General features: G+C 35.9%; 3 protein-coding genes across 5 annotated transcripts in view; 2 read left to right on the top strand and 1 right to left on the bottom strand.

Moving 5' to 3' along the window:
- Window positions 1-3,473: 3,473 nt before the first annotated feature.
- Window positions 3,474-13,384, top strand: LOC306860940 (protein-glutamine gamma-glutamyltransferase K-like; the record flags this gene model as incomplete). Its single annotated transcript, XM_079402967.1, has 14 exons — window positions 3,474-3,506; window positions 5,848-5,974; window positions 6,077-6,268; window positions 8,527-8,775; window positions 8,862-8,980; window positions 9,663-9,770; window positions 9,992-10,169; window positions 10,265-10,403; window positions 10,781-10,973; window positions 11,084-11,237; window positions 11,767-12,051; window positions 12,582-12,742; window positions 12,959-13,095; window positions 13,240-13,384. The coding sequence occupies 14 exons, from the start codon at window positions 3,474-3,476 to the stop codon at window positions 13,382-13,384; spliced, it is 2,220 nt and encodes a 739-aa protein (XP_079259093.1).
- A 2,157-nt stretch (window positions 13,385-15,541) lies between these two features.
- Window positions 15,542-21,590, bottom strand: LOC306860648 (E3 ubiquitin-protein ligase TRIM39-like). The gene is made up of 7 exons (XM_079402457.1): window positions 21,433-21,590; window positions 19,273-19,826; window positions 18,862-18,957; window positions 17,173-17,394; window positions 16,953-17,097; window positions 16,490-16,516; window positions 15,542-16,396 (listed from the first exon to the last, which is right to left on the bottom strand). Exons 2-7 carry the CDS (start codon window positions 19,822-19,824, stop codon window positions 15,858-15,860), a joined length of 1,581 nt encoding a protein of 526 aa, XP_079258583.1. The 5' UTR covers window positions 19,825-19,826; window positions 21,433-21,590; the 3' UTR covers window positions 15,542-15,857.
- The window catches only part of LOC306860647 (uncharacterized protein), a 57,085-nt gene continuing 54,808 nt past the window's right edge, over window positions 21,183-23,459 (top strand). The window contains exons 1-5 of one of the 3 annotated variants that reach the window (XM_079402455.1): window positions 21,205-21,284; window positions 21,861-21,898; window positions 22,160-22,313; window positions 22,408-22,526; window positions 23,039-23,173. In XM_079402455.1, the coding sequence (XP_079258581.1) occupies window positions 22,494-22,526; window positions 23,039-23,173 (168 nt within the window). In that variant the 5' untranslated portion in view covers window positions 21,205-21,284; window positions 21,861-21,898; window positions 22,160-22,313; window positions 22,408-22,493. Of the gene's footprint in view, window positions 21,285-21,860; window positions 21,899-22,159; window positions 22,314-22,407; window positions 22,527-23,038; window positions 23,174-23,459 lie in introns of all 3 variants that reach the window. The other 2 variants (XM_079402456.1, XM_079402454.1) reach the window with 2 other exon arrangements.

Raw genomic sequence — 23,459 nt, 5'->3', positions numbered from 1 at the left:
ACGTCACGTCACAGCTGAGCAGCCAGAGTCTTGTCATGTCCTGTCTGTCACACCCAGATATTCAAGGTCAGTCCTTCGGTATCCTAATCTGGAATGCAGTGTGAGGGATGCACCCCAAACCAGCTCACTTTAACCCTCCTGTTCCTGCACTAATTCCACTGTCCGAAGCGCTTCCCATGATGGGGATCGCTTTATGTTGCGTTTGGGCTGCGTACATCACCTCGGAACTGCCCCAAGCGATGGCACCCGCTGCAGCTTCTCCAGAGGTGGCGGCACATGCTGCAGAACCTCCCGAAACAGCGGTGCTCGCTTCAGCTCATTGTATGGTGGTGGCGCCCAGCAAAGTACTCTCAGCCTGTTATGTCACGGTCAATGGAGCCGTTGATGAGCACTGTACCTGTCCTGTTACTGAATTCTGACTGTTTCCTGATGTTACCACTGTAGAACCTCCAAAGGTGGCGGCGTCTGCTGCAGAACCTCCAGAGGTGTCAGTGGTACCCTACTATGAATCCTCGTCCTGCCTTGTCACGGCTATGGAGGCCGTCTGCGAATCCTTGTCCTGCCCTGTCACGGCTATGGAGGCCGTCTGCGAATCCTTGTCCTGCCCTGTCACGGCTATGGAGGCCGTCTGCGAATCCTTGTCCTGCCCTGTCACGGCTATGGAGGCCGTCTGCGAATCCTCGTCCTGCCCTGTCATGGCTAGGGAGGCCGTCTGTGAATCCTTGTCCTGCCCTGTCACGGCTATGGAGGCCGTCTTGTCCTGCCCTGTCACGGCTATGAAGGCTGTCTGTGAATCCTTGTCCTGCCCTGTCACAGCTATGGAGGCCGTCTGCGAATCCTCGTCCTGCCCTGTCACGGCTATGGAGGCCATCTGCGAATCCTTGTCCTGCCCTGTCACGGCTATGGAGGCCGTCTGTGAATCCTCGTCCTGCCCTGTCATGGCTATGGAGGCCGTCTGTGAACTCTTTGCCTGTCCTGTTAAGCCTTGGACTTTCTCTCCCCGACTGCTGAGTATTGTTCTGCGTATAGCACTCCCCTAGTGTTGGCTGCCTTACCGAGCCATTCTGTGTTTTTCTGTTTAGTTCCAGTATTGTTCTGCATTTAGAACTCTCCTAGTTTTAGCTGCGATACGGAACCCTCTTTGTTGTCTTAGTCTTGCCTTGCCTTGTGTGTTTTCTTGTGTTTCGATTCTTGCCCGTGTTTCCTGGATTAACCCTTTGCCTTGCCGTTCGGACTCTGTTTGCACCTCTCTTGGACCACTGCTCGTTTACCTGGATTATCTCTCTGCCTCACCCTGTTGGATATTGTTCGCCGATCAAAGACCCACGCTTGTTCTAGGAATACTCTTGTGTTTTGCCCGTGCCATTCCTGTTCGCTGTTGTTTGATAATCCTGCCTGTTATTTGACTATGTTTATTAATAAAAACTTGCACATGGATCCGCACGTCTCACGTCTCGTTCGCCCCGTTACAGTATCCCGCAATTCTGACTTTTTTTTAAGAATTCTGAATTTACATTAAAATTCTGAACTTCATATCTCACAATATATCACAATTTATATCTTGCAATTCTGACATTTGTATCGTAATTGCAAGTTTATATCTCGCACTTATGACTATTTCTCACAATTCTCAGGATTGAATATGAGACAAACTCACAATTCTGACTTTTTTTCTTTCACTTGTGATTTTATATTTCGATGAAAGAATTGGTGTAATTGCAAGATATACTGTAAACTCAGAATTATGAGAAATTAAGTCAGAATTGTGAGGTATAAAAGAAATAAATTCCCATTTCAGATTTTTTTTTCTCTCAGATATCTGATAAATAAGAAATAACTGCCGTAGAATTATGAGATAAAAGCTTATAATTGTGTGATTCAAAAAGTTACCAAAATTCATTTTATTCTGTGGTGGAAACTGGCTTCCATTAAAAAAAAAAAAAAACATTAAAAGTGCTCTGGATCGTTGGACAAAACCAGCTTTAAATTATCATATGTTTATTAATTTGTCAGATCATGCAGGTTGGAGTGTGTCAGTTTGATGACGGTCAGTGTGTAAAAAACAAGAAATAACTTTAACTGCTTGACATGTTTGTGACTTCTGTTGTGATTGTTTCTTTCATCAGTTAGGAGTGTCAGAAATAGTGTTTAGTTCAGTGCGTGTCTGTACTGAATCAATGTTTGACATTTTGGTGTGTGACGTCCAGATGAAGTGCATTTGCACATTCAATGAAGTTTGACTTAATCATTTTTTATTTCCAAAGTTCTTCAGTGACTCATACAGTGAGTTGTGCAAATGCTAATACATGGGTGTGTGTTTAAGCAGACTGTCATATGATTGTACTCTATTAAACGAAAGTATGGCCATTAATCTTTTTAGGATATTAAAATAATGATTTCTTTTTAATCATAAGACACAAACAGGATTAGTTGGATCTGAGACTCATATTTCAGACTGTAACCCAAATATTTTCCCCTCTTTTCACCAGTTTTAATGGCCTTTAATGGCAGATATAGTCGTTAAGAGAAGTTCTTTTTAAATTGTTTGTTTGTTTTTTACACAATTATGTCTATAATAACTTTTACATTTACATTTATGAATTTAGCAGACACTTTACCAATTTGATTGCTTTTAGCCATTTATTATTTTATAAAGTACATTTATAAAGTACAAACTTGATGTTTTAACATGTAGATTTTGATCTACATGCCTCTTTTAAAACTTCTACAAATTTATATAAAAACAGATAAAAGTGGTCAAACAATAAGTGCCCGGGCTTGTCAGTAAATTAGTTTCACTCTTTAATCTTACTTTACATTTAATCAAACTTCTTGTCTTTTCTTTACAATAACAATCAATTGAAGTGTGTACTTCTGCCCCACTGGCATTGAGAAGAAGGTGAATGCAGATATGGAATTATTTTAATATGCAAACTTTCATCGGAAGCTTGTTCCAGCACACATGCTGTTTCTTGTAAAGCGTGATTTTATGAAATATGTCAGGTCTTTCTTCTTCTGTGTCACCTTAAGTAAAGCATCAGAGGGCTTAATGGAAATATGTTTAATTAATATTAATATGTCTATATGTGTGCATGAGTGTGTGCATTTGTTATTTGGGTGTGAAGGTTCAAAAGGTTAGATATGCACATTATAGGCTTTAATATGCACTCTTTTATACTACAAAATGGTAAAGAATGTTACAGAAATATGTGAAATGGTACATACCTCTGTGAGTTTTGTACAGTGACACTAGTGTAGCAGAAATAATGTACTTCACTTTTAAGTAGATATAAGGTAAATATTAACATTATTAAAAAAACAACAACAATTGTTATTAAAAAAATAAAGTTTATAAGTGATATAAAAAAAAAAACATTTTACCATGTTTAGAATCTGTTATTAATAAAAATCAGTACTACTACTAATAATAATAATAATAATATTGTTTTACAAGAATATGGGTGTAACGCGTCATGGTTGGAGAGACGTACGAACAAGGAGTAAAGGTAAGGGGTTTTAATAATCATTAACACACGTATAGCATTTAAATAACATCAACATCAATCCAAGACAAAGACAAGGGGAGAACTGAGGACTTAAAAAGGCAGGGAACAAAGGAACAAAGAAGAAGATTAATTAACACAGGTGAAAAGATCGAATGATGATAAACTAATGAGAACCGAAAAAAACAAAACAAATAAGGCAAAACAGGAACATACACGTAACAATAGACCTTAAAATTGCACATTATTATTATTATCATTATTATTAAAATTACAGCATTAGCATTTATAAGGCTTCAGAAATGGAACGGTCATATTACTTTTCTTTCTTTCATTTTTAATTTACAAAATTGTTATTATTTACAATAATCAAATCTTATTATTATTATTTAAAATTTAGAATGACATTATGAGTATATTAGAATTTATAAAGCATCAGAAATTGCAATAATAATAATAATGCCTATAATCTTGTTAAACAGATTATTATTATTATTATTATTGTCATTTCTGCATGCTTAACAACAACAACAATAATAATAAGCAATTTTTAAGGTGTATATTCTTGTTGAACAGATTTTTAATTGCTTTCAGAAAGCAGAAATATGTTCATTGTCATGGCTTTTGTATGAATTAATTACTTTTTGTGATTCACAGATTTTGATCTGATTCTGATGCTCATCATTTGTTTTTCTAGGAATATTTCCAGTTCAGTAACAAAATCCACTTTTCTGGACTGTAAGGGTCATGGATGTTGTTCATCAGCCTCCGTAATGAAGGAGTGTCAGCACACACTTGAATAAAAGCCACGAGCAGGAGCTTCAGTGCCAAACATTCATCAGAACAAACAGCAGACGGTCTGTCAGAGCACCTGAACTTCACCAACACACAGGTAACCAATATTGCATTTATGAGAACTTTTTGCTAAGAATTCATAATGAGCATTACGCTTGATTGATCAACAGCTCGAGTTTATTCAGAAATGAATATACTGAAAATATATATAGCACCATTATTGCATTATGGCTAGACAATACAGGTGTATATCTTAAATTAAAAATTGCATATAGTGTAGTTTTCTCATATGTTATGTTGAAGTATGCAAATAAGGCATAATGTAGTTAAATATGCACTGACTTGCATTTCCAGAAAATTGAACATTGGATAAAGCCAGGTTCAAACTTTTTGTTTCATTTTGTTGATATATTGTCAAATGTTTTTATAAAAGAGATTTTGTATGTTTCTTTTCACTCTGTAAGGGGAAATTTCTAACTAACTTTCAACAGTTAGTTTTAATACATTTTTTAGGAATAATATGTTGTATAACCAGGCTTCTATAAAACCCTTGATAATAGATGAGAATAAAACTGTAAATGTTTCAGTGTTTAGGTCATCATAAGCCTTACCAACATTCATTCTAACATACTTTATATAAAACCGATTAAGTTTAGTTAAACTACAAAACAGGATAAATTAAAACATCATTAAACTTTGATCCATATCATTTTATATATGCATTTATATTTCAATATACTTGACAATGAGACCTACTTATTGATTATTTAAAAATTAAAATTATAATATGCTCTTAAAAATAAAGGTTCTTCATTGGCATTGATGGTTCGATGAAGAACCTTTAACATCCATGGAATCTTTCCATTCCATAAAACATTCTTAATAGTGGAAACCGTTAAAGTCTTCTTTGCACTAACAAGATAAATAGTTCTTTTAAGAACTGTTCACTGAAAGGTTTTTTTTGGAACCCAAAAGGATTCTTCTGGCCACGTACACACTGCAAGTTTCAGGAGTGTAAATGCAGGAGTGTGTACGGAACAGCACTCACTCCCGCATTTGTAACCATAGCAACATTCTGTCGCTTTGCAGGAGTGAATAAATGTTTAGCCGTTTGTTTTGTGCCATTTTTTGACTAAAGACTCTTTTTGTCCGTCGATTTTAACTAAACTACCGCTGTGTGTATGCTCGGGAGTCTGCTTCAGAGACCCAGGTCTCAGTATTTATAATACATATTTTAAATACTGAGATGGTATGTTAAAAGCACATTTTAGTTCATATTCATGATGTATCAAAATAGCACAGTTGAGTACACTAAGTTGATTTTTTAAGTTTATCTTAAGAAGTACTAAAAATGTATTGAATAATTTGTATTATTACATTTTTATTATATGCACACACATTTTTATTCAAATTTTTATTTATTAGAATTGTATTTATTACATTTTCATTTATTCAGATTTTTATATCATATGCACATTTATTTAATATTTTTGTATATTTTTTATTGATTGATTGAAAAAGCATTTAACTTTTCTTTTTTTCTTCTCAGTCCTTCAGCCTGCTTTTAGAAATGTCTAGCTCTAACACCAGCACTACTGGAAGGCCCAGTGCCAGCGCTGCTGCAGCTGCGACCCCAGCGGCTTCAGGTGAGGAGGAAGAGGATGAAGGAGACTCTAGTGCAGTTCATTTGCATAAAAAAAGAGTCCAGTACTGTTTTGTAAACACTGAGATTTGATGATTTCAGGGAAGTGCAAATGTTTCCTCTCTCTAATTCACAGACACTCTTCTGACGGTTCACTCCGTCGACCTCCTGAAATCCAAGGATGGACCGAACCGACGCGAGCATCGCACAGATGCTTACTTCAGCGACAAGCTGATCATCCGCAGAGGACAGACCTTCCAGATGTGGATCGAGTTCTCCAGACCCTTCAACCCCAAATCTGACAATCTGCAGCTGCAGCTGAAGTTAGGTGAGTGAGATGCATTCACACAACAGTCATTAGTTTTCCATTTCAACGCATGAAGTACTCATAAATGACTCATTTTAACTTTAAAATCTTAATTTGACACATACTAAGAAGTCAGACATCTCAGCAAGAGAACAGACTCAAGTCTAGACTTGTCTAGATTCCCTCATACGGTTTGTTTTGCATTTGTTTGTGAATATTTTTCATAATTACAGCAGTTCTTCTCATTCCTACTGGACGCACCTCTTTTTTTTTTTTAATTGCATAATCAGATTTAGGGATGTGTTGAGCTACATTTATTTCAGATAGCTGTGAAAACACCTACAATCAGAATTACTGTTAAAATCAGTAGCAGAAGAATCTAAATCAAAATGAAATCAGCAGAATCAGTAGAAAATAAAAATAAAAACCAGGCAGGGGTATTGTAGTTAAATAAAACCATTAAAAATTTTGCTACTTATAAATAAAATAATAAGCTGGAAAAAAATATTTACAATATTTATTGAACTTATTTTATTTCAGCTAGTAAATCTTTTGTATACTTCAACTTGCTATATTAAAATAGCTAAAACTGAAATATAAATTAATAAAAACTATATACACATTTAAAAAAAAAAAAAGCTAAAATGACTATATTTATATTATATTATATTATAAATAAAGTGAAATATAAAATCTAATAAAATAAAAACTAATTCAGGTTTGCAATATTATTTTAATAATAGTATTAAATTAAGATACTATTATAAAAATTACAATAGTTTCTCAATTATATTAAAATAAAACTGAAAAAAAATAAATTGTCACGGCTCTGGAAGAGAGATGAGGCGAGAACTCAAGTGCAGGAGAATGGTCCTTCTTTTAATAATAAAATGAAACAAAAATGAACAAAAACCACCCCGAGGGGGAATACCAGGTAGGTAGGCAGAAATGCGCGCACGCGCACACGCACACACCGTCAAACATCTGACATAAAACAACAAAACTGCAAAGGACTGCAGACCCCAGGATGGGGAGACAAACGAGGAGGACACAGGTGAAGTCACTGAAACAATAATGAGATTACAAGGAGGGCGGGGTCAGACAATAGACAGGAGAGCACATGGCACAAACCACAAACAACAAGCCATGTGCTCAAACAAACACACAGTGACATCTGGTGGCCAATCAGGGCACGCCAGCAGGACGTGACACAATTAATGTCTGAAAAATCTGAAAATAAAACTAAAACCATTAAAAATAAAACTTTGCTACTTATAAATAAATAGAATAATAAGATGGAATAAAAAAAAAATGTTTACAATTTTTATTGAACTTATTTTATTCCAGCTAGTATAGCTAAGGCAACATTTCTCATTTTTGTATGCTTCAACTTGCTATATTAAAATAACTAAAACTGAAATATAAATGAATAAAAACTATATACGCATATTTACAAAAAAATATTAAAATGATACAATTACTAAAACTTAAACTAAAATAAAATGAACTATATAAAATCTAATAAAAATAAAAACTAATTCAGGTTTACAATCTTACTTTTATAATAGTATCGAATTAAGATACTATTATAAAAATTACAATAGTTTCTCAATTATACTAAAATAAAACTGAAAAATATATATATATATATATCTGAATAATCAGGAAAAGTTTAAAAATCAGACTTAAATTAAAATCAGAAATAAAATCAGTATCAGTTTCAATAATCAGCCCACATCAGATGCATTCGGTATTAAAATCAAACAATCATTCAAAAAACAAACATACAAATAAATAAATAATAAGAACCACAATCATAATCAGGCAATTATATACATTTTAACTGGATTATTATTATTTTTTTTAAATATGTGTCTAAACTCATAAAACAGACATGCAGAGGCTATGGAAACACGTTTTTTGTTCAATATTTTAATCCGGAGTCTGATACATTAGCATTGATTGACAAACCAGTGTGTGACAAAAAGACAAAGATGCCCAGACATTCTGACAGTTAGTTCAATTATCTTGCACTTTATTTGGAAAAGAAACCCTGACAGATGAATCTATTCATTCGTGATGGATGTGAGTCATGAAGTGCTTGGTTTGGACCAGGACTAGTGATTATGTGACCTAATCCGTCTAATCCAGCTGCTCCTTGAGTATCCTTTCTTAATGAATCTCCAGCCTAGTCACTGACAGATGATTCAATTAAAGCTAAATCATTAAGATGTGTTCGTCTGACAGTGTGTTTCCGTGTCTTTGTGTTTTTGACACAGGGCCCCTCTTCAGCAGAAACACAGGGATTCAGATCTCTGTCCCGTTAGTGGACGTCCTGGAAGACGGCCGCTGGGAGATGAAGATCGTGGAGCAGAAAGACAAGCGCGTGCGGCTGGCGGTCAACACTCTTCCCACCGCCTCCATCGGCTGCTACAAGGTGACCGTGGAGTCTTTCTCACCAAAGGGCAAGCTGCTGTTCCCCTGCACCCCCAACGACATCTACATGCTCTTCAACCCCTGGTGTGAAGGTACAGAGTCAATGCAGGACAATCACACTCACTTTCCCCTCATTTGCATTAATGAAGTAGCACTACGTTCATCTGTCTTTCCTCAGATGATGCTGTGTATCTGGATAACGAAGCAGAAAGGAAAGAATATATCCTGAATAGCATGGGCAGAATTTACTACGGAACCGAGCAGCAAATTGGAACCAGAACATGGAATTTTGCCCAGGTGTGGAGACAGTGACTGTTATTATTATTTTTATTATTATAGTTTGAATTTTTTAATAATAAAAATAAAAATAATTATTGTTATGCTATTCTTTTAGCAGTTTATAACAGATCTGTTATTATAATTGTATTATTGTTGTTGCAATGATTATTATAGTTTTTAAATGTATTTATTATTATTATTATGCATTTTTATAGTTTCAAACAGATTCTATTATTTTCTATAATTCTATGATCTATGATGATGATTATTATTATTATTATTTATTAATTTATTAGTAGTAGTAGTAGTATTGTTATTATTGTTATTATTATTATGATGCATTATTATCGTTTTCAACAGATTCTGTTATTATATATTTTTCTACTATTATTATTATTATTATTATTCATTTTTATCATCATCATCATCATTTCATATTTATTATTATCTAGAAATCTAATAATAATAATAATGACGGAAATAACAAATAATAACAGTAACAACAACAACAATAAAAATAAACAACAAATCAACAATAACAATAATCATTATTATTATTATTATTGTATATGATGCAATTGTTTTATCAGTTTCAATCAAATTCTAGTATTATCTATAATTCTATTATTATTATTATTATTATTTCCAATTGATCAATTCCATTATTATGATTTTTATTATTTTGCATTTGTTTTATCAGTTTGAACAGGATATCCTGGAAGCGTGTCTGTTCATTTTGGAGAGAGGTCAGGTCGCTATGACTGAATGGAGAGATCCAGTGATCGTGTCCAGAATGGTATCTGCTCTGGTGAGTCACGTTCACATGAATTCAGAAGAAATCATGAATATGATTTGAGAAAGTGAATTACAGTGGCCAGCATGTGGAAGTTTAGGATCATACGAAGCTTTTGTTTTCATAAAGGACACAAAACAACATATAGCCTACTGTCTTTCCTGTGAGAACAGAAAAGTGATTAAAGAGCTGAAAAGCACCTGTTTTTGAAAAGCTTCTCTGTCCTTCTGTGGCAGGTGAACTCCAACGATGACAACGGTGTTCTAATGGGTAACTGGAAGGACAGCTATGAGGGTGGGACGTCTCCCACCGCCTGGAGCGGCAGCGGTGACATCCTGAGACAGTATTCCAAAAGCTCAGGGAAGCCCGTCAAATTCGCCCAGTGCTGGGTCTATGCAGGAGTCACCAATACCGGTACGTTTGGATTTCTCTATTTATCACGCTATTAAAAATAGATTTTTATCATGTTTTTAGGAATAAAATGTTAGCTAAATAACGTTCTCTCTCAGTGTTGAGATGTCTTGGTATCCCCACCCGCTGTGTGACCAACTTCAGCTCGGCTCACGACACGGACCTTTCCTTGACCACAGACATTTATATTGATGAGAAGCTGGAAATCATCAAAGACAAGACCAGCGATTCTGTCTGGTACGATGGGCTTGGGGTGCCCAATAAATATGCTCAATAAACTAATATTTAGCCAAAAAAAAAAAAAAACCTAGCATGAAGGTTATAGCTAGCTTTGAAATTTCATGGAATATAGAAATATATCAGTTATTATTTAATTTTAATATTTTGTATATTTGATCTTTATGCTTGTTAAATGTTTATTTAATAATTAAGGGCGAACTTCCCTTATAATATTTAGATGATTAATTTTTTTTTTTTTTTTGAAGGTAAAGTGCCTCATTTCATTCTTTATAAAAAAATAAATAAATAAAAAAGTTTTAGGTTTTGTTTTAGGCCTATTCAGCTTTATTTTTTGCAAATTGCAGATTAACACTTTCAATAAACTTTCTCTGTAGGAACTTCCACGTGTGGAACGAGTCCTGGATGACCCGTCCGGACCTCCCGGCTGGTTACGGCGGGTGGCAGGTGGTGGACGCGACCCCTCAGGAGCCCAGCCAGGGTTCGTACCGCTGCGGTCCCACTTCCATCTCCGCTGTCCGCAACGGACAAGTCAACCTGAAATTCGACACTCCGTTTGTCTTTGCCGAAGTGAGCGTTTCATATGAACCTCTTCTCACCCTCATTTGTGTCTGGTGACATTTTGCACTTTACTCAGAACATCTTCTGAAAGGCTGAAATGACTTTACTGTGTGTCTCAGGTGAACAGTGATAGGATCTACTGGCAGAAGAAACCCGATGGAAGCTTCAGTCAGGTTTCTGTGGAGAAGAGCTCCGTCGGTCAGCGCATCAGTACTAAAGCTGTGGGATCTGATGCTCGTGAGGACATCACACACCTCTACAAATACCCAGAAGGTAACAAAACACATTCATCTGGTCCAAAATCTAGAGCTTCCTTCCTAGAAACATTTTAAGGCATCATAGACATACTTCCAATGGTTTCTTATTTTCATGCATATTTAATAATAATAATAATTGTATAGCATCTTTCATATAATACAGTGTTATTTTAGGATAATTTTTAAATAATATTATATTTATTTAAATATAAATAAATATCACTATAGTTAACCATGGTAACCACAAATTAAATATGGTTTTGCTACACTAACCATAGTTAAACCATGGTATTTGTAGTAAAGTTGTGGATATATGGTAGTCAATATGCCAAAAACAAAAAACTTAGTTACTACACTTTACTGTAATAAAACAATGGTTAATTTTCGTAGGAAACTGAAAATTAGAAAACATTGGAAAAAAAAATGTATGTTGATAACTTGAGTTGAATATGTAAGCAGCACACTTTGGAACAATGCGTTTGGAGGTAATACTCCAAAAAAGCAGCAGCTCACAGTCCTCTTTACTGTTTGATCATGTCCGTCAGGTTCAGCAGAGGAGCGCATTGCCGTGGAAAGGGCTAGTCGCTTCGGCTCCAAACCGACTTTGTATCCGTCCCCCACCGGCAATGACGTGAGCGTTGAGATCGTCATGGACGGGGCAGGACCTCGTATCGGTGGAGACGCCAAACTCTCCATCATCCTGAAGAACAAAAGCTCAAGTCAGCGCACGGCCAGTCTGCTGTATGAGGTGATGGTCATGTACTACACCGGCGTGCTGAAAACCACTGTGAAGAAGGACCGGATTCCTCTCACCCTCAAACCGCAAGAGAGTGAGTGGAGTTGTACAGTCCCACCAGAGACGTTTTTCATTCACAAATTGTACCTTTATACCCTTATAAGAACATCGATGTGCCTTATTTACCTCTAAAAGGAGCATATTAGTACCTCAGAGTCTCCAAAGGTACCCCTAATGTACTATTTTTAACTTTTTAGGTGTAAATAAGTAAAAAAGTTGAGCTGATAAGCTGTTGTGCATCTAAAAGTTGTAAATAACTTTTAAATATAATTTTAAATGGATATTTCTGTATATGAACAACAATTTGATCAACTTTATGTATTATGGCATACCCCAGTAAGCTTCTGTTTTCCATAAATTTGGTGTTTTTTAGAGGGAAAACACACATAGCTACACACAAAACAACACAAAGTACTCAAGCTGGGGCACATGTTTGAGGGATTAATTGAATTTGCAGTCCTGTTTGAGATTATTGGTAGTGAGCAAAGAGGACTGGAGTTCTGTGCAAAAAGACCATGATCATTATCATTGTCATTAATGTCATATTCCCTTGTTTCCCATCAGCCAAGACTATTCCTTGGACTCTGCAGTATAAGGAGTACATGAACCATCTGGTGGACCAGGGCGCTCTGATGCTTGTGGTCACCGGACGGGTCAATGAGACCCAACAGATTCTAGCCACACAGTTCAACTTCAGGCTGCGCACACCAGACCTCATCATCACTGTACGTCGATGAGCCACTAGTCTTTATCTGGGACGCTTAACACGCACAAAACTTTCTTATATCTTTCTTACTGTCAAATCTGTTGATGTTTAACCTGGCTCAGTGCGTCTAAAAGCACTATTTGAATTACAAATGAGGAATGCAAATGAGATTTGAGAATTAAGTGTCCTTAATTTTAAAAATCTAAATCCTTTGATTGTGTTTTGACTGTTTCAGCCTCAAGGGGACGCTGTGGTGGGTAACGAGTTGACAGTCAAGATCACGTTCCAGAACCCACTGTCACAAGTGTTGAGGAACGTTTTGTTCCGTATGGAGGGATTGGGAATGCAGAGCGTCAGAAAGATTGCGTATGGGTAAGACTTTTAGTGTTTAAGAGCATTTTGAGGTGTGACGTGTGTATGCTTCATGTGTGTGAGCTGTGCTTCAATAAATAAGATAAACTGTATTTAAAGAGTGAAAAGCTTCCAGAAAGTTTATAATCTATTTGTGTTTCTCAGTGATGTGGATAAGCTTGCGACGGTTACACTAACGGAGAAGTTTGTTCCCACCGTCGCCGGCTCTCAGAAGCTCCTGGCATCGATGGACTGCCGTCTGCTCACTCAAGTGCACGGAGTCGCTGATATTGTGGTCAAACCAAAGTAAAACAGCACTGCCTTGTAAAGCCTGCTAAAGCTCTCAATTGTCTTGAGGATATAAGAATATTTGCAAAATGAAATGGTAATTTAGAGTTAAAAAAATAATCAAGTACTTTGATATGAAACTAATGTAAATCAACAATAAATATCTTTCATGCTTTATTCATATCCTGTCTGTCTGGGTTTGTTTGTGTGTTGATTTTAAATATCTACAAGGCATCTCCGAAATTGCTTGTACCATTATTTAGTCTTGTGAGGTCTTTCTATTTGTTCTTATTTTTCAGCTCTTTTTGAAGTTCTTATTTAACTCTTCTTTTAGCCTAGGGCGTAGGTTTGATTTTGACATAGGTGGGGCATAAGAGCATTTTTGCATTGATAGACTTTTGACCACAGTTTTGTGTTATCTAAAGGGTTTATTTATAGCTGTGGTAGCAAACATTCATAAAGAGAGCTTTTTATGTTAGCATATACATCAGACAATAATTACACAATTTTGATTATGTAAAACCAACAACATTACATTATGCGAACCATAATTTCAGATCAGGACTTCGTAAGTGCGTTTCACGAATCTTGACAAATCTTCAATTTGACTGATTCTAAAAGCTCCATTTCACCCATACAAGCTTTTTAAAATCATTACAAGCAATGTTGAAGTGAAAATGAATAGCTCTTTTGACCTGTTTTTTTGCTAGTGAATTTGAGTTTGAATCAATCGGAGCGTTTCCTTCATAAATTATTCATTCAATTGAATGGGTTTGTCTGTTCCTCCATTTTTTGTGTGCATTCAGCCATGTTTATGTGACTGTCAGTACTATGACTGCTTTTTCTTTTCTTTTTCTCCTACAGATGACTTGCAGGACCCTGTTCGTTATTGTACTAAATTAGTTTTAATTTAATTTAGTTGTAATTTAGTTTCTTTTTTCTTGTCTTCAACACCTGGCTACTGTTGTAAAATGTTGAGAGATTCAAACTAAAAAAATATCAATAAATAGAACAAAATTAATCAAACCAATCATTAATGAAATGCATTGTTGTCTAATTTAATAATAATTTTGTATTTGTAATTGCAGCCATAATATATATATTTTTTTGTTTAATCATAAGTTCTGCAGGGCCATGGACTGTAGACTATTTAATTGTATGTATTTTGTGTATTTAATATGCTGCTTATTTAATGTTTATAGATATAAAATGTCAAATTTCACTCAAGTCAGGGTTTTAAACTGCATTTAGAACTGTCCTAAAATTGCAGACATTGTATCTGTCCCCCACCGACAACGTTGAGATCATCATGGACCTTGTAACTCTCCACCGTCTTGAAGAGCAAAAGGTCAAAGCAGCGCACGGCTAGTCTGTTGTATGAGGTAATGGTTATGTACTGTACTGAGTATACCAAAAGCCAAAAAGTGGAGTTTGACTATCAAACAATCCCACCAGAGACTTTGTTTCTGGTTAATATGTCCCAAAATGTCTGAACTGGTTGCTGCATTTGTCAAAAATCACTTGGTGATGAGGCCAGGGATTCATGGATCTTCATTAACTTATGTTGCATCTGTTTACCATAAATTATTTTTTTTTTCAGAGGGGAAAAAAGCACAAAACAATCAAGCTATTCCACTTTATGTTTGAGGAATTGGTTGAATTTCCATTCGTTTGTGAAATTGCAAAAAGTCAATGGCCCAAAATGTAGTTGTTTACATTATGAATATAAATGTGCAATGAAAGTTATGGCAATGATGGATGACTAAAAGCAAGGGTGGGGGTGAACAAATATTCATAGTGCAGAAATGAAAAAGAAAGCAGTTTTGACATATGGAAAAAAGTGATTGTTACTATATGTCAGTCTTATGAGCGGCGAGAATGGAATACCAGCAGAGAAAAATGTTATGTAGTGAAAAGCTAGTTTAGTTTTAATTTATTCCAAACAATGCTGTTGCTTTAAATCAGAACAGGCACTGTTATGCAAAATGATCAACAATTATTTATTATAATTGTTTTTTTCATTGTCATTAATGGCATGTTCACTTGTCTCCCTTCAGCTAAGTCTATTCTTTGGACTCGGCAGTATAAGGAGTAAATGAACTATCTGGTGCACCAGGGCGCTCCCAATCAGATTCTGGCCACACAGTTCAACCTCAGACTGCATACACCAGACCTCATCATCACTGTACGTCAATGAGTCTTTATTTGGGACATGTAACAAGCAGCACAAATCATTTTTACATTTCATGACGTTGACATGACAATGTAATTTTCACCTGGGTTTTAAATGTAATGTGATTGGCTAGAAATGTTTTATAATCTTGATCATGGATCTTAGATTCAAAGCCTTATTACTTTGAATTTAGCAAGCACATTTTTTGACTCTGCATGCAGATTTCTTTTTGTCTTTTTCTTGTCCTTTAAATAACAACATGCATATTTAATATTTCAGATTGAGTGCTTCATGTTTGGTAGGCTTTGTGTATGCATTTATTTTAAATGACAGGTGAAATGATCAGTGGGTTACAGTTTTTACCTTCATCATTATAACACGGGCTGAGGAATGGATAGAGTTTGTCAGTGAAAGATTGACCAGTGAAAGAGTATATATGAGAGCTGGCCTCCACGTCATAAAAAGAGACCAGACCCTCCTCATAATCCACAAACACACCAACCTTCTCAAGCGTCTCTCTCTGAGACAAAGAGACACAGGGATTTTCACAAGCTTTATATTGATTCTCATTCCTCAAAACCAAAGTCCAGCATCCATCCTCAGGACTCAGTCTGACCTTCCCCTTCCTATTTATGGATTCTCTGGCCACTCCTAAATCCCACTCAGCCTTGCCCTTCACCTGGACCTCAAAATAAAATTTCCCTGAAGAGAATCCCTCTTTTCCCAGAACATCTAAACATGAATCAAATCTCTTTGGATAGTTAGAAATGTTCTGCTTAATGTTTCCATGACGGACTTGTTTTCCATCCTTAGACAAGATGAGCTCAGGATAAGCTGTATCAGGATCTAGAGTCACATCCACTAAGAGAGAGATCAGAGAATATGAACAAGCATTCAGCAAATTAGTTTATAAATGCAAAGTAAGTTATCAGAAGTGCAGCTCACAAACTGTACCTGCATACTGCTGCATCATCTTCAACACTGTGGACACAAATGACAATGAGACTCTGAGCAACAACTATTACATATTGCTGAATCCATTGACCTCGGACAATGATGCTGACGTCCCTCAGTTTGTTAAAATAAGAAGTAAAAAAATCAAGAGTTGCACCTGGTCTATTTATGTCACTGTTGGTGGAAAACCACCATAAATGGGCAATTGTATCACCATTTTTATGATAAACATAATGTACGATAAAAGGTGCTATGGTTATAGTCAAATACTTTTATTTGAAATTGAAAGCATGATAGTTTTTTTAAATGTTTATTCAGTGACTTCCATGTGTAAGTGTATTTACAGTACTTTAAATTCTACTCTAAACGTTAATTTTACGAACTAATCAATGTCTCCACATTTATTTCCTCTGAAAAGCATGTCATATGCCATCAATAGAGCTACAGCTGCATATTGACTTACCAGTTTGACCAAGTTTTTTATGTACAGTTTCTAATTCCTTTAGCTGAATTAGAGCTTTATTGAGAGTGCACACGTTCATATTGAAATCAGTACTGATCTCCGTCCAGTTTTTAGTTCGTATAGAAGTGCAAATGGATGAGTAAATCTACAAGAGATAGAAGAAATTGATCAGCATAAAAAGCGTTTTATGGTTTATCATTAATGAGAGATGTTCACAGACCTGTAGGAGGTGGAGATCATCCTCAGTCTGTGAGAGCTGTTCCAACTCAGTGCGTCTTCTCTTTAGCTCGGAGATTTCCTGCTGCAGCTCTTTAATGAGATCTTTGGCCTGTTTCTCTGTTGATTGCTGCTGCTTCTCCATTTTCTCCAGCAGCTCAGACTGACATCTCTCAAAGGAGCGGGTTAGATCAGTGAAGAGCTCAGCACTGGTTGATTTCTCTTTCTGTGAGATCAATTATAAGATTCATCTATTAAGTATTTAAATATGCTTACAGTGTTGTGCAAGTTACTTCCAAACTGTAATACATTATAGATTACTTGTTACATTTAAAAGTAATTCCTTACCTTACAATATTACTGTCTCAGAAATGTAATGCGTTACATGACTCCTGTATTAATTTTGAGTTACTTTCACCAAAATAACAACAGAAGTAGAACTTAAAGGGAACCTATTATGCTCCTTTTTACAAGATGTAAAATAAGTCTCTGATGTCCCCATAGCGTATATGTGAAGTTTTAGCTCAATATACCCTAGAGATACATTTTTATAGCTTGTAAAAATTGCCACTTTTAGGGTATGAGCCAAAACATGCAGATTTGAGTATGTTGCTTTAAATGTGAGTGAGCTGTTGCTCCCGGAGAAGAGGGCGGAGCTTCAAGAGCTTTAGCTTTAGCAATAAGCCTTACAGAGTGCCAAGAAGCTCTTTCAGAAAAGCAATTTAGAAAACAAACGCATGATATTTGCTTTGTCTGGAGCTGACGTTTGAGCACTAAGGGTTGGTATTGATTCCTAAACATATATGGGACGTTACCGTTTTTTTCTGGGATATTTACTTCGAAAATTAAATTTAACCACAGTGTCCTCGGCTCAGATGGGGGGAGATTATGGTGACTCTTATGTTCATTAGTGCATCCCAAAACACAACACTTTTAAAGCCTCTTTGGCGCTGACATTATATAAATCTCCAGTAATGGCAGACCTCAGTTTCTCATTCAGGGCTGTGTTTATGCTAATAGGACAGAGAGCATCACAAATGGGCGGGACTTTTTCCCCTCGGTGACGTGAACAGAGGGAGAATCTGAAACAGCTAGTTTGGAGAGACTGTTTATGATTTATTGGTTTTATTAAAAAAAAATTGTTGGTGGATTTTTAACGTTATAGGCTGGTTATAAAGTGATATAGGTCCCCTTTAACATTCTAAAATGTACTGCAGAGCATTTTACACCCAGTAGAGGGCGATATAGTGTAGCATTATGACTGTGGTCTATCCAGGCATCTCGTGAATCTTCTGCCATCTTCACCCATTAGCCGCTTTTCCACTGGCCAGTGTGAGCCGGGGCTTACAGCAAGCTGGGCGGAGATGAATTAAATAAATGGCTAAACAAATACCTATATCAGAAGCTGTCGTTGTTTAGTCTTTATTTACAAACTTGGACACCACACGTGGCTATTGATTGACCACGAACAGGAAATAGAACTTGCGGCATTTTTGATTCGTTAATGTCTCGCGGTCTTGCTGTTTGTCTTTTTTTATTTTCTTTGAACAATTAAATTTTGGTCCGTTACTGTACTGCATTATTTTTGTAATGCGTTACTCCCAACACTGATGGCTTCATTCAAAAACTGTTATTAAGCAGATTGAAAGTTAGAGTACATTATTAATTTTACATTGTTTTATCTTCTACTTACCTTTCTCAGCTCTACTGAGTGCTGGATCTCTTGAATCTTCTTCATTCTGTCCTGGATCATCTGCTGTAAATCTGTCTGTGTCTTAACGATCTGATTCTACATACAGAGATAAAACAGATGCATTTAGCTCTCAAATTTGCTTTACGTTTTCTGACAGAAAGTCTTATTTGATTATCAATAAAAAAATAAATAAAAAAAATAAACATTTCAAGGCCCCAGGAATTCAAAATTGTGTTTTTGAATCTTTCAGTCCATGTCTGACAGTTTGAAGGGTAACTTGTATTTGAAAAAAACCTGACTAAATCAACTTCTAGCAGATGGAATGAAAGACGGGTGAGATCTTCAACTTATCAACACACATTGCATTTCATGGGATATTTTATAGTGTTTGTATTTGTTTGTATTTCTTGCCTTCTTCTCTTGACTCTCCTCCTCTATAGGAACAGTGCTGTGATTCATGTGGTATCCTTCAGTGCAGGACAGACACACACACGTCTGGTCATCTCTGCAGAACAACTCCAATGGTCTCTGGTGTTTCTGGCATATATAATGCTCCAGATTTTCCACAGCATTGATCAGTGTGTGTTTTTTTAGAAGCGGGACTCTGTGGTGAGGTTTCAGGTGAGTTTCACAGTAAGAGCTTTGACACATCAAGCAGGACTTCACAGCGTTCTGCTGTCTTTCATCACAGATGTCACAGAACACCTCAGATCTTACTAGCTCAAGCTTCTCCTTAAAGTGTTGCACAACCTCTCGGAGTGTTGTATTAATCTTGAGATGAGGTCTTTTGCTGAATTTTTCATTACAGATTGGGCAGAAACAGCGTGGATTGTTTTTCCAGCATTTGTTCAGGCAGGTTCTGCAGAAGTTGTGTCCACATGGAGTGGTGACTGGATCATTGAACACATCCAGACAGATGGAGCACTGGAGCTCCTCATTTAGTGGACCACTGGAGGAGGCCATGGCTGAAAAGGCAGACAATAACAACCCTCTACAACGCTGAATTGAACAGTGTGGATAATACTAATAAGGAGCATTAATAATTTTTAAAATACTGTTTACTGATGTGGCCAGGGCTTTGGCTGGCTATGTGGGCATGTACAGTTTTGTAACAATATACTGTACCACGTCAGTTATGGCTACATTTCTATGGTTACTTACAACACGCCTTGTCATTCATTGTGGTAAACTGGTCTAACTTGTGTGTTAACTTCGTAAATATAAAAGTCAAATCATGGTCATCTGGGCTTGTGTTAAATTTCATGTCAGGTAATAAGGTAACAAAACAAAAAATTAAAAGAAAATGAAATCTTACAGTGCATTAATAATTTTTAAAATACTGTTTACTGATGTGGCCAGGGCAACGCTATCTCACGGTAATTCGTATGTATTTTATGAGGTGGCTAATTCGTACGAATTCATACGACCTCACTCGTACGATTTGTCTAAACCCCAGTGACGGGTAGGTTTAGGGGCGGGGTTAGGTGTAGGTCGAATTGGCAACTCGTAAAATATGTAAGTTACGATTAAGCAAAAATCGTATGAATTTGTACGAGTGAGGTCGTACGAATTAGCCATCTCGTAAAATATGTACGAATTGCCGTGAGATCGGGCTGGGCCAAGGCTTTGGCTGGCTATGTGGGCATGTACAGTTTTGTAACAATATTGTACCACATCAGTTATGGCAACATTTCTATGGTTACTTACAACACGCCTTGTCATTCATTGTGGTAAACTGGTCTAACTTGTGTGTTAACTTTGTAAATACTAAGTGTGCTAAATTTCATGTCATAGGTAATAAGGTAAAAAAACAAAAAATAAATTTTTATTTTTGAAAATGAAATCTTACAGTGCCTAGAAACAGCAGTTTATGTCAAAGTATTTGATTGTCATCTCTGTCCTGTATAAGAAAACTTTAATTCAGAAACTGTCTTTGCAACAAAATTTTCATAATGAAAGATAACATAGCAAAACTGTCAAATTGTTATTTATCAAACAGTTAACCACAAAATATATAATTTACTGTAATTTTACATGTTTTGTATTGGACTGTTTTCATTCAATCATTCGACAACACCTCTCGAAATTTGCTTTACAGCCAAATAAATGATATTAAATATTATGATATTTATTTAATGAATTGGCGCTTATATTTGCATCAATATCAGCTGGGATAGTTTCAGAGTATTTGAATGAATATCTGCTTATAGAGGCTTATCTTCGGTTAAGTTTCATGAATATTCACTGCAGCATAGCCTATAGAGAGTATGGATAGATGTCGTTTTATTTTGTTCTTTTTTATTACAGCGGCAATATCTCTCGATGCACAGCTACACATTGTCTGGGCAACCGGATACTGAAGCGGGAATCCCAGTTTTTAAATTTCAACGGTTATTCTGAGGAGAATCTGCTGGTTAGTCGAGGTAAGATATGCAAGTACTGATTTTGTATAATTTTTATGATAAACAAACAAACAAACAAACTTTTTAGGACGTTTATACACAGGTAAAAAAATGTATTATCGAATTTAGGAAACCGTCGGTAAAATCACAAAAAAGAGAAAATACTCACAGGGGATATAACAACTACAGTTAGTGTTCTTCGCTCCGGACGGTGTGACCCAGGCCAGGACAGTCCCTTTGCATGTCACAAAGCAGACTTTCTACAGAAATGAAAGTGAGATTCATCCTCAATAAATCTAGTTCCGAGTCTCTTCTCTGTCTAACAGTAGGAGACGCTGCAGATCTTCAGCCCGCTGATAAAATCATTGAGAAAGACGGTGTCTGTTTACAGTTTTATTTGTTTGTTTTTATTATTTTAAATAACTGAAGTTTAATAGCTGATTTCATAATTATGTTTGAATTTTGTGTTAAAAGAGAAAAAAAAAGTCAAAGAAAGAAATATTAGGAAAGGCTCAGGAAGGATGAGATTGACTTCACCTTGATAAAAAAAAAAAAAAGTATTTATTTAATTGATTTTTTTCTCTCTTTACATTACAGGGCTTCCATGCTACCAAGATTAGCTATAAATATTACAGGTAGCCTATAGGCTAGTTAAGCTGAAATTCTTACTTCAATGCTGATTGTTTAAATGCAATAACTGATTTGAATTTGTTGTAAGTAACATGCCACTTTATTAATCACAATATAGATCTATTTAGCACTTTATTTAAAGTCTAGTTTGACTGCCGTGCCTTAGTGAATAGTTTGTGTCGGCTGCACACCATCTAATGTTTGAATTGTTACAAATTTGAGACATATTCAGATATCCATGTTTTATTTTACTCGTAAAATTTAAGAGTAACCTACAACCAACTATATATGGAGACAACAGCAGAGAATGACTGCAACTGAGAGACGGACATTGCGTGTCCCACAGAAAGATGAGAAGTCAGATAAAGTGTGGACTCTTTGGAGGTGTATGACTTCATCTTTTTCAAATTTTTCCTTTAGGTAAGCCGCATTTAAGGAAGTTACCTAGTAATAAATCTGCATGCCATACATGCATACCTAGTTCTCTCTCATATAAACACGCATCCCTTTTCAGATGTCTGCAAACCTCAGCCAGTGTACTACTTAACACTTCATGGGTGATCTGACATGTTTTGATCTCCTGAAGTCCAACGAAGAAGCATGGATAACAGAAAGACAGTGCATGTTCCTCAGGTAAGGACCTTTTCTTGACTTTTTTCTTAAGAACAGGTTTGTTTAGCAAGTATTCAGTGAACAAAGTCTGTTTAGCTACAACTTTGTTGAAATAGAGCAGATAATCTTCTAAATAAAATGTTTAATTAAATACACGAAATGGGTATCAAACATCAAAAACATTTGACAGGGCTGTAAATTAATGTAATGTTGTGAATTTGTTACGAATAAGCTGTGTTCTCACGTTCATGAACAAATTAGTGCATTTAATCTCCCTCAATGATTGACAGCTGATGGCATTAAACAAAAGATTGTCTGTCTCTATAATGTGTAATAAAAAGTTCAAATTTACAAGAAACGCAACCACGTTTCATATAAACTGGTGTCCACAAATCAGCATGAAAATGTAAAGTTCCTCATTTCAACAGTTTGTTGTAAGCGAGATCATTGTTACCGAACAATATGTTGCATGGAGACTGCATGTGCTTGTCTTACGAATGATCTCTTGACTTAAACTCTCATTGTTTCTACAGCTTAGCAACGAAATGCAACTGAATGTCATGAACTTGGTGAAATCAGGCGAAATGAGTATCGATGAAGTTCTGATTCTGGCTAACAATGGCACGCTACACAAGCAGAGGAACTTTGAGCTGGAGGTACAGTATGGGGTATGTTTAAAACTCCTGACCTTCATGTTAAATGAAGATTTAAAGATCTTATCAGCATTTTAAATAGGTCTTTCTGAGTTTTAATTTTTAAAAATCATAAAATAGATCAGCAAAATGTGTGTGTAAGTCATTCAGAGCACAACTGGAATGAATTAGTCACATTTTTCTTAAGAGCTTTGAAATGTTTTGGCACAGTTCTTTTTAAGGGAATGATTTGTTGTTCAGCCAGTCTTCATGGTACAAGCCCTTATATCATGAGCAGCTCTCTATGGTGATTGTAATCAGT

The sequence above is a fragment of the Barbus barbus genome (genome assembly GCF_936440315.1).
Source record: "Barbus barbus genome assembly, chromosome: 41".
Taxonomy (NCBI): Eukaryota; Metazoa; Chordata; class Actinopteri; order Cypriniformes; family Cyprinidae; genus Barbus; species Barbus barbus.
Note: the sequence above shows the minus strand (reverse complement) of the source record. Positions and strands in the feature narration are given on the sequence as shown.